The 11260-nt window shown below is 51.6% G+C and overlaps 2 protein-coding genes across 2 annotated transcripts; one reads left to right on the plus strand and one right to left on the minus strand.

Moving 5' to 3' along the window:
* Positions 1-3120: 3120 nt before the first annotated feature.
* On the minus strand, positions 3121-6759 carry PUNSTDRAFT_102126 (uncharacterized protein; the record flags this gene model as incomplete). The annotated part of the gene is made up of 16 exons (XM_007383308.1): positions 3121-3321; positions 3374-4036; positions 4088-4111; positions 4168-4304; positions 4358-4593; positions 4647-4764; positions 4816-4975; positions 5031-5099; positions 5150-5307; positions 5359-5724; positions 5780-6226; positions 6283-6337; positions 6390-6409; positions 6464-6546; positions 6608-6613; positions 6675-6759. The coding sequence occupies 16 exons, from the start codon at positions 6757-6759 to the stop codon at positions 3255-3257; spliced, it is 2694 nt and encodes an 897-aa protein (XP_007383370.1). The 3' UTR covers positions 3121-3254.
* A 2494-nt stretch (positions 6760-9253) lies between these two features.
* On the plus strand, positions 9254-9842 carry PUNSTDRAFT_66658 (uncharacterized protein; the record flags this gene model as incomplete). The annotated part of the gene is made up of 3 exons (XM_007383309.1): positions 9254-9305; positions 9356-9539; positions 9635-9842. 3 exons carry the CDS (start codon positions 9254-9256, stop codon positions 9840-9842), a joined length of 444 nt encoding a protein of 147 aa, XP_007383371.1.
* Positions 9843-11260: the final 1418 nt, after the last annotated feature.

Here is an 11260-nt window from a genome sequence, read left to right on the forward strand (position 1 = left end):
TTACTAATCAGCACAGCCTTGCAGCACAGCCCTGTGTTACCATAGCAACATGTCTGAGTACCCACATATTCCCCTTTTCTGAGGTGTATCTAGACTACTCTGACCGTCTGATCCATGATATGTGATCATGATAGTGTAGTGAACAGTCAAATGTGTACATAAATAAAACTATTACACTACCAAAAAATATATAAATACTAATATGAGTCAGTTCTGAGTACTGGGAAAGAAACTAGCATATCTAAGGATCGGCTACTATGATTGTAGTCACGCAAGTTGTACTCTATAGTAATTGTGAGTGGCTATCTATAGACTACCTTCGTGTTTCCCGCATGCATTCTACGCGTCTCGCACCTAAATGCTTTAGGGGCGGGACAACGTCATTCAACAATACGATTTGGAATGCACATGGTGCTGGAGGTGGTTGCAAGTAAATCAGCACGGTATGTGTGTAGCTCAGATGTTCCTCTCTCCCCCGGTAGTATCTTTACGCTCATTTGTCACGATCAAGATCGTATCACCGTCCTGCGTCGCTCCCGGATGTGCCTTCCGCATTAACATGCCTTTGGCCAAGCTTGACCTTGTGGTTTGCGGGCTGATGGCTCGTCATCGCGCTTCAGGGAATCTGGGCGCAATATCGCAGCCGTCCAGCGGAATCCCAATGTGAGCGGTTTAGTGACGGCACATAGAGGACGTTGGGGATGGTGTTCTTAGTACTGATATGTAACACTACCTTATGTCCATGTATTCCATGAGGTCGCGCCTCGTCGCCACTAAAGGCACCTGGTCATATAGTAACTCAGTACTGCTGTCATTGTTTCAGCCAGACAATATACAATTTTTCCTTCACCCTATAGGAATGTCAACGTCAGTATACCCAGAGGTGTCTGAATATCCTCGGGACTTAGGTGAGGTGCTCATTCTTCGACTTGGGCACAAACGCAGGCTCGGCCGTGCGGCCGAACTCGGTATTCAAGCTCAGAAGGACATGCCGGCGAGTCGGCAGGAGGAGATTCATGTTCATAATCCAGACAGAATCCGGGGATGTAGCGGGGGGTTCAAAGTTGAGAGTCGGATTATGGCGGTGTAGCGACACGAGAATCGACACAGAATCGACACATAATCAGACGCATAATCAGCCCATAACCGCCAACTTTGAGGCCCCCTATTTTTTTCAGCATTTAGATCATACTTTCATGAGGCAAAAGCTCAGATGCCAGTTTACAATCTTTGGGCTGGTAATGCTACGAAGGTTTTGAAGTTTTATAAGTTTTTTTCATCACCTTTAGAATCAAAAATGCAGTCACAGACTCAGTGAGATACTATATGATATTGTCTCTTCAGCCGGATGGTCGAATCGGCCAGTCACACACACGTCACACCTCCACGCTCAAAGATTTCGTACTCCGCTCGAGGTGGCCGATTCGTCGTCGCACCGTCGTACCAAGCTGAAACTTGCGGTCGATTACGAAGATGCACACTACAGTAATGAATAGTATGTGCAGGTAACAATAATGAAAGAAATTCACAATATGATATGAGCCTGTACCGTAGTGATTAAGATTCGAACCTCGCAACAAGTACGTTTGGATTTGACAACCCCGGGCAATCAGAGAAGGCTCTGTTCGACGTTGTCTCTAGAGGTGTTGGATGTGGTGTGGAATTGGGGCGGGCTCCATGGGCGAAGCATCTGGAGAGCTTGAATAGGCCTGCAAAGCGAGGATTCAAAGCAAGATCTTGGTGTGTCTCGAGATGTGAATCCTTGGGATGATTGCCCGGACAGGGCCCTTGTCGTTGACGTGCAGTGCCTGCGCCAGCCCGACGACGACCTCTCTGGTTCTGTAGGCATTCAGTGGCTGGTTGAAAACCCTTGACGATGCAGCCTGTACAATACAAGCCTCACGCTTGGCGGCTTCAACAGCTTTTGCATGCTCCTTCTCACGTGCCTCCCTCTCCTTCTCAGCAGCGACACGTTCTTCCTCCTCAAAATGAGCCTTAAGCTCTTGGGCAACAACAATCCGGCCCTTGATTTTGGTAGAGCCATGTACCCGCTTCTTGTTCGCATTTGCGAGCCGAACCTTTTCCTCCTCGAGTGCAAGGCGAGAAACCTAGTCCCTTCCTTTTCAGCATCTTTTCCACAGGAAGCAGATGTACGTATGCCAACTGCGATAGCAGCCGCTCTTGCACTCTTGTATTTACCGCTCAGCACTCCGTCTTTTGCTTCTTTGAGCTTGCTTTCATACAGATCATCTGTTTTGCTTTGATGCTGTCTGTGAAAGCTGCGCTGCTGCACACAGTGGCGGGCGATGTCAAGCTCACCTGGTTGAGTCTGGGTAAGTCTCAGTCTGTGGAGGACAGAAGTAAAGCGACTTGTATTGCAACACTCAGACAGGCCTGTATATATACTACAGAGAGTGGCTATGCGGTGCAATCACATGCTAAGCTATAGAACAATAAAGAAGGCTGTGGAACGTAGCAACGCACAGCCTATTGTGTCAGAAATAGATACAGCTGTGCCGAGGATGGCAGTCAAGGCGGGCTGTGCCAGCGCCTGTGAATCGGTGGCTGTAGAGCGCCAATTCAACACTGTCATCCAAGTTGGGTACCGTTTGCTTTGCTACGTCGTTGGTTACGGTCTGCACCCATCGACGGAGCAATAATAACACGGGAACGATTAAACACGTATCTACCTTTGCATTTGTGCCCAACGCGTCGCGACGCTGGCGACGCGTTGAGTATTAAAACTCCGCCCGGCTGTCATCCGGCATTGCCGGCACCTCATCACGCAGCGTTACTTGGACAGTGTCGTCCACCGCACTGTCGAGCAATGTAACTCATGATATTATTCCTGGGATATCACTGAGAGTACACTACATGAACACAGTCAGAGTATAGGGCCAAAAAACGCAGCGGAGCACGACATATAGCAGGGTGGCCGATTCGACGATGTGGCCGAAGTGATGATCTCATATAGTACAGAGTGCGGACAAAGTGGGTGCCGCAGCCCCGAAATATTTGCCGACAAAAACGTGCCGATTAAAGCCAAAAAAATGCCGACAATACGACTCATTTTGGGTCAGTGAATATTCCGACTGTATTAACGGGGGTCCCGTTGTGTTGCGCCAGGCTGATTGAGAATATATAAGGCTAGCGAATACAGTCTACTGCACGACCAAAGGTAGCACTAGAGCTACAGTATGAGCAAGACACGCAAAGCCGTTCAATCTGTCGATAACTAAGAAACAGGCAGCTCTCTATAGCGCATCACCCCGATGCCCCTGCTGAGCCGCCATGGATATGTAAGAACCCCAATCGTCCCACCTGGAATTTATCAGCACTTCGTACTTCCGAGTAGGCAGAAATCACGACTTACTCGAATCCACTAGGTGCGTTGGACCACATGGCAATGGTGTCGTTATCCGGCATCGACTGTCCGGGTGGCTGGTAGCCTTCATAGCCCGCGGTGGACATGGGCGGAACCCCGGTGACGGGACCAGAATCCGCAAAACTGGACATCATCTGGTCGTATATGAGTGGATCCATAGGGAATGCTGACATCGCGCCCATAGAATTCGCGAGCGGTACGCTCGGGGCATTGCTTGGTCCCGCGTGCGGAGCGGATGCGTGTGGGGATGCAGGCGCGGCTGTACCATATGTGGGCCCGGATGTGTTCTGATACCACGAAGAAAGTGGCGACGGGGCGTCTGAGGATGATCCGTTATCCGATGGCGTAGCCGCAGTGGGGTGCAACGGGATGCGTCCGAGGTCCTCGCTGTGTACAGGGAGTGCGTATAAGTGGGACGTCGAGCGCGCAGGCTGCGCTGCTGCGGACGTGTGATTTGACACGCGTCGTGAACCGGCGATGTTGCGGGGCGCCTCGGGTTGTTGGCGTGCAGTCGCTGAAGCAGATGATGCAATGGTCGCGCTGTCCGAGGTGATCGGCTCGTCCGAGTCTCGCTCGCGTTTGAAAGTCGGTCCAGGGCTGGATCGTGGCAGTGGCAACTCGCTGACGGAGGCCAAGTCTCTGAGTATGTCCCTGGAAAAAGAGGTCGGGACGGATCGTCTCATGTACAATCAAGGTACCTACCACAGACGCCCTCCTGAATGCCACCTAGTATGAGAGTACGGACTTAGCATGAAGCTAAAATCGAGATGGAGAGGACATACTTTGATTCGCACAGCTTCAGGACTTGCATGCACTTGTGCACGTCTGCCATCTCTTTCTCGGGATTACTTGACGCGCCTGAACGCTTACCACCCCAGATATTGAGCAGAAGAACGATGCCCGAAGTGAACGCATAAATCTATCCAAGCTAGTTGAGAAGAAAAATCAGACGCGTTCGTTTTAAACACTGACCAGAGTGAACGCGGATGGTTTGTTGTCACAGCGTCTGCGATGTATGTCGATCACATGGCTGGATGACCTAGCAGCGTTCGTGCAGATAGCGAGGGAGGGGAACGAAAGCGGTGAAGGCTTGCGAGGGGAAGGGATGAAAGGCCGGTGGATGATGATCTGCAGATTATAATACTCCAGGTGTAAGTACGCCGATTGATTGAAGAAAAGCATATCCTCCCGCTTCGGATCCCAGCGCACTGGAAGGGATAACCGTCAACGATGGTGTAATAATTTTCCAACATGCACATACAATGGTCGGGAACGGAGTCAATCCACTTGTTCAGGGCAGAATCAAGCTCGGCGACGATATGCTGTTCCCACTGTTGGCCAACGAAGCCAAGGAGAACCTTAGATTTATTGATCGAATACTGTTATTCCATGTCAGTGAGCGGATCGAAGGCTGGCGAGGGTGGGCTTACAATGGTACGTAGTGCAAACGCGAGTATCTGGTTCAACTTGATGCGGCAGATGAAGTACGTCACGCTCGAAGGCTTGCCCTCAGGTTGTTTGAAGGCCTTCTCGGGATCGTCTGACTCCCAGTACTCGTCGTCGCAATCTGCTGGCAAATCTAGATCGAAGCTTCGGGATATAACCTGAGCATGAGTATCATGCCGTATGATCTATATATACTTACTCTTCGTCTTGCAATGCACATGGGCGACCTAGACCGCAGCATATTTGACGGTCCAGAGTGATGAGAGCCCTGGGGAACATGAGACGGACGATCGTGGAGCCTACGTCGAGGCGGCATACCAGCAAGCACGTTTCCATAGCTCATCTTCTACCGTCAACTTCGGACCATAGACTTTGCGTCGGTGCGCTCCCACGTCCTGCGCCAGGCGAATACCAATTCCGGCCATCGTCCAGCATGCTTGCGGCGACGACGACCCATGAAGGAAGATCACCGACAACTATGCCAAACTGTTAGGTTGCTGCTACTACAGACGTCTGTTCGTACTCACTGCATACGCTTGCAAGTCGTGGAGACAAGGAGGAGCGAGCAGACTCTTCCGAACGACCTGCACCTGGTTGAACCATTTCCAGCCGGCGGAATGTGTACGTGCGAGCCCGGAACGTTGATCTTCAAGGAAGACGCGCGGATCGTCACACCACCGCGAGGCGATAGCGCATACAAGCAGTACCGTAGACCCAAAACCGTCGTCGCGAAGGTGCAGTCCCTCAGAAATGCCGCGAATGAAAGTCGGACGGTGGAGGAGGGGGAGATACGGATTGACTTCGACGAAGTAGATGTCGGTGAGGGTTGAGATCAGGTCGGCATCAGGGAAACGGAATGTAGCACGTTCCTCCTCGAAGATGGCAAGCTCGTACTGCGACGGTACACGTAAGCACAGGTGCGTGAGTGATGATGAATCGAGGACGCACTGCTTTCGGTTTCCAGAATTCGCGACGCTCTGATTCCGTCTGAAGGCTGAGGAACCGTTCCTTGGTTTCCTCGACCGTGGGTTTGCGCTCTCCGGCGTATTCGCTCTTCAGGTCCAGAGCGGTTTGCAAAAGGCGGATTCCGCTGGATTTTCCGAAGAAACGCGGATGGACCGGGTCCAGGCGGATCTGCTTCATTGTCTGAGTCAGCGTCATGTGGACGAGCTCGTCATCGCTTGGCTCGAGTCCGTCGTCCTCAGTGAGCTCTGAAGGGCCCGGAGGGATATGACTGCCGCTGGAAGTGATGCCAAAGCCAGATGAATGGGATGCAAGAGTCGGGGAGCCCCGGCCAGACTTAGGAAGGATCACACTAGAGCCTCTATCGCGAATCCAAGAGTCTTTGTCGAGTGGGCCTCCGAGCTCTTGTGAGAAGTCGCCGTTGGGACATAGCTGCTCGATTCCGACGGGGATCAGGTTGGTAAATAGCCTCCACGGATGTTACGCACCTTCTGGAGGAGTTTCTCCATTTTTTCCAGACGGTTCTCCAAGCTTTCGACATATCTTCCATCGCAGAGGTTAGTCTCGGATTCATACACAGATGCTTTTTACGGACCCTTTAGGCGGGCCGCGTTTCTGTGGAGTATAGCTCAGTCATACGAGGGGTCATTGCCAAAGAATCATCCACACCTTAGCGGCCTCGACGTAGGTACACTCGAAATTGTATGCGATGCAATTTGAGCACCGGTTCTTGGGCATCTGCGCGCCATCACCTAGGAGTGTACGGATTGAATCAATGGAGGTCAGAGGACCGTGATTGTGCCGCGAGCTCACATCGAACTAGTCAGTGGCATGAGATCAGCCGGGCAAAATCCGCATTAGACTATGGTAACGCGCTCACTTTTCTTCCTCCTACAGACATCGCAGGCTCGCTGGATCTTGCGGCGCTTCGCGCCCTGGTCAGTGTCGTCTTCAGCCGAGGACATGGTATGGATGAGTCGTAGTAGATGACAATGGAAGAAAGGGAGGCAGTCCCGAAACAAGATAAATGTGTACAGCTCCGGCTCGAACGCTGACGCTGACTTGCCGAGCGTCGCCTGCCGCAGCACGGCTTAAATTAGCCCCTCGGTTGTCCCTTCGTCCGATGCTCGCGGTCTTCCACTCTCTCCGCGTTGTGCAACTGTCCGCCGTCAACATCAACAACGATTGCTGCGCCATCTGCTCTGGATGTCGCGCTCAGCGCTCACAAACGTCTGCGAGGAGCTATCCACTCGACCCATGCTTGCCCATCCCGATTGAACCATCTGGAGATTACCGGAAAGAACGTGCAGCCATATCCTCCGATCTCTCGTATGACACTGTCGGTCGATTTTTACATGACCGGAGCTTATTGGACTTCAAGATGCGGTTTTGGCCTCATCAGAGCTGATTTGCAGCTGATAAATATTAGCGACGAATTCAATTCGCGGCCTCTCATTGGTGGAGAAGCAAGTTGACCGAGGTTTCCGTATATAAATATTGGCTGCAAATCAGCTCTATCGGATTGGTGTCACCAAGCTTCCGGTGCATGCGGCACAGCAGCCAGTTCGTGACTCTGTGCTCACGATACGCCTCCCAGATCGGAAGCGGAATCGTACCATCGTAACCGTGAAACACGGACAATGCAGCTTAGCTAGTCTTTCAACAAGCCTAAGGGGTCAGCCACTGTACCCTAGCGTTACCTTCATAGGCTGACTGGATTGCGGCATCTGCTCGTGGCGACATGTGATCGATGCATCCTTGAATCATGCGATGTTCCATCGTGATTCATACGCTCAGTAATCCGCGCCTTCGCCAGCCGTTGTACGTAAGGCATCTCATGCGCCACTCCCGCTGCTGTTAAACAGAAGAGGACAAATGCGGGACTCGCGGCGTCTCTGACTCTGACTCAACCGATAGCGTTGACGTCATTGGGTGTGAAGAAGTGCTACACTATGGATCTTCTGGTTGGTACTGCTTACTGAACAGGATCACTAAGGGCTATGTGTGAGATTACCGAAGTAGAACACGAAGAGTACAGTACATCCAGTAGAGAGTGATGGTAGGGCGAAGGTCTGCTGCGCGGGTGGGTACCACCTGCGAAAGGAGGACCTTGAGCTCCAAGGCCCGCAGTGGTCCAATGATTTCGGACCCACTCGTGCCAAGGTGCTATCGAAAGGGTTGGGTGGGTGGGCGACCAAAAACCGAAGTGGCGGCGGCGACAAGAGGTGGGATGCACCGACGCCCGCCCCGAACTCAAACCAACTACGGCGGGCGGGTGCTCCCACCCTTGTCGCCCCATGACGCTCTCCTGTCCTCTGATAGGCGGACACTCGTACCTCGCGTCCTCCTATCGCCTAGTAGCCGGCTAGAAGGAGCCCTGCCGCTGGATTGACACCATGATAGCGGGCATATATACTAACTTACTCACCTCGTTCGCTATGCATCACACGACCCCGAGTTCGAGATGCTGCTCTGGCTGATGCAAGACTTCCTTTTACTGCCATCATGACATGCAAATGCTAAAGCTTGAAGCGCTGGAGTCCCATCGATTCGAGCGGCTCCAGGCCTAATAAATCCGTCCATATTCCCAGAGAGATCACTGAACCCACTTCTCACAGACGTCATTTTGTACTGACCATGATGTATATGCAGGAACCCCGTGAGTATACACATCTCCTTGTTCTACTCCAGTGTCGCGTCATGATCGCGATAGGGACTTGAGGGGCATAATTCGAACTATGACCACAGATTTTTTGTCATGGACCGGGCTGGCGGACGCGAAGTGGACAGACTCGATTGTGCTGCAGTCGAACAAAATCGTGTTCTGGACGTCGTGTAATTCTGTAATTAAGTAAGTAGCACATTGTAGCTCCCCAAGCTCGAGTTATCACGACATCAATCAAGTACTTACGTGAACATTAGTCCTCAGAGTGTGTGACTTGTGTTGACATCAATCAAGTACTTACCTGAACATTAGTCCTCAGAGTGTGTGACTTGTGTTTGAGGATTTGAGTTACCTCCTGTGTGTGCAAGCTTCATAGGATATAAGGTAAGTTATAGGAAACTTGCGTTACATTAAGGCGCCGGCGAGTTCACCGTGGCTATGTAGCACAGCCGGAGAACGCCGAACCATCGCATCCCTGTGTCAGTCCTCCGCTGCACCCACTCGTAAGTTCCTCAAGGCATTCCTCCGCGACCCTCACCAAAGTGAGTTTGCATGTACCTCGGATAGGATTGAAAAATGCCGCTCTCGAAGTCTGGAATGCGTTGGAGGTCATGCGATGGATGGATTGGAACTGGGCCTTCCGGATGACGATGAACCGTGGTGCTGACTTGAGTTTGCTCTTGCTTAGCCGGAAATTGTGCGAAGGATTCTTCGCAGTGGGTGGCTTCTTGTATCGTTGCTTGCAAGTCGCTGATCTGAGACCCAGCTTCCGCCGACAACACCCACCGCCCAGCATGATCATTTCCAAGCAAAACAGGCGCGTCATCTACGAGCACCTGTTCAAGGGTGCGTCCCATTTTACTCCTGGCACTCTGTCAGACTGACGCTCTAGGAAGAGGGTGTCCTTGTTGCCAAGAAGGACTACAACGCACCGAAGCACGAGGAGCTTGACATCCCCAACCTCGAGGTCATCAAGGCGCTGCAGAGCCTTACCTCGAAGGGCTACGTCAAGACTCGGTTCTCGTGGCAGTGGTACTACTACGTCTTGACCCCGGAGGGCGTTGAGTTTCTGCGTGAATGGTGGGTTGTTAAGTCCACTCCCATGTCGTACAACCTTCTCGTTTTCTTCAGCGTTTCCTTGATCGAGTGCAGCATGCTGATCGTCACGCGTCTAGGCTTCACCTCCCTTCTGAGATCGTCCCCGCCACGCACAAAAAGGCTGCTCGCCCTCCTCGCCCTGCCGCCGTGCGCCCCGGTGCTGGCGAGGGTGCCTACCGCGCGCCTCGCGGCGACCGCGACGACTACCGCAAGAAGGAGGGAGGTGCTCCTGGCGAGTTCCGGCCGCAGTTTGCCGGCGTCGGTCGGGGAGCGCCCAGGGATTAAATATATTGCCCACGCGCAATACCCATCCTCGACTGCTGGGGTCGACTCGACGAATCACAGGAGAGGGACCATCGGTGGAGATGCATGTAGTATGACGATAGGACGACCATGTGGGCTCGTATGCACTATGCGCAACTTTCTTATCTTGTGCAACTTTTACACAAGAGTCTGACCCCGCACGCCGAAGATTTTCTTATGGATGCGATTTACCCCGTGTCCGAATCATGCCTCCACGGGATTTATGTGATATAACGGACACACAAGCTCGATCTTCCGAACTGCCGCATTTATCTCGGACGTCGTTCATCGGGCGTCCATGTCTAGATAATGATTCGTGCATGATCACAATGGGACCGTTTCATGGCAATTATCCTAGACAACAGAGCTCCAGTGCGTCTTGTGAGATCTCCTGGATGTAGAAACATATGTAAACCACCGCCGATTCATTACAAGCTGGCCCCTGTCTGAGCCCCAATGGGTCCCAATGATTTGTCCGAATGACACTGTTTCTGCTCTCAATGCTCGTGCAGGCAGCAGCATTCACCAACCCCGATGCATATGCATACGAATGGTTCACACCTTGCAGAGCGGCGCCTACCGCTGTTTTATGAGGCTAAGACCGAACATGATTGATCCACGTGGTAATAGATGCCTGCAATTGAATCTCCAGGTCTTGTCCTGATGGCATCGTACCGTAAACCCGTTTACCAATGCTAGGTGCTTGACAATGCCAGGTGCTTGACAATGCTAGTTGCTTGACTACCGTTCCCATGTCCATGAGAGCGCTCTTTCGTTGCGCAACGTATCATACTTCAGTTGTTGCACGCGACGAAGGATAATCTAAATCACGGCGGGAGTTTCATACCGCAAATCCGATCGAAACTATATTCGATTCCAAAATCCCTATAAGGCATTTAGATTTAGATAGAAATCCGCTTTATACGGAATTCGGCACTCATAATCACAGCCAGTCCGATATGGTAATCGAAACTTGAATAAAAAACCTGGTCTTGATCTGAAGTTGAAAGCCGATTTCTACTGAAATCGGCATTTTAAGAATGAATTTACATACAGGTCCGACCGATACCCAAAATATCAGTCCGATCGAAACCTAAATCGTTACTTTAAGAGTCGAATTAAGTATCGACCTACATCATACTTGAAGTTCAAACTACGTTTCTACTCAATTCACGGTGACAGTACACGGACCGAGCGAAGACCGACCGGGTACCGTGCGATCACAGGGCTCACCGTTCCTTCTAAGTCCGGTGATGGTCTGCTGTCATCGGTCGGTCATCGTCAATCTCGCCGTACAGTGGATGTCCAAAGAGCGACCGCAATAACAGGAACTACGAGGCGTGACTATGTAGTATTATACAATGGTGTATGAAAATATAGAATACAACTAACGCAAGATG

The sequence above is a fragment of the Punctularia strigosozonata genome (assembly GCF_000264995.1).
Source record: "Punctularia strigosozonata HHB-11173 SS5 unplaced genomic scaffold PUNSTscaffold_5, whole genome shotgun sequence".
Taxonomy (NCBI): Eukaryota; Fungi; Basidiomycota; class Agaricomycetes; order Corticiales; family Punctulariaceae; genus Punctularia; species Punctularia strigosozonata.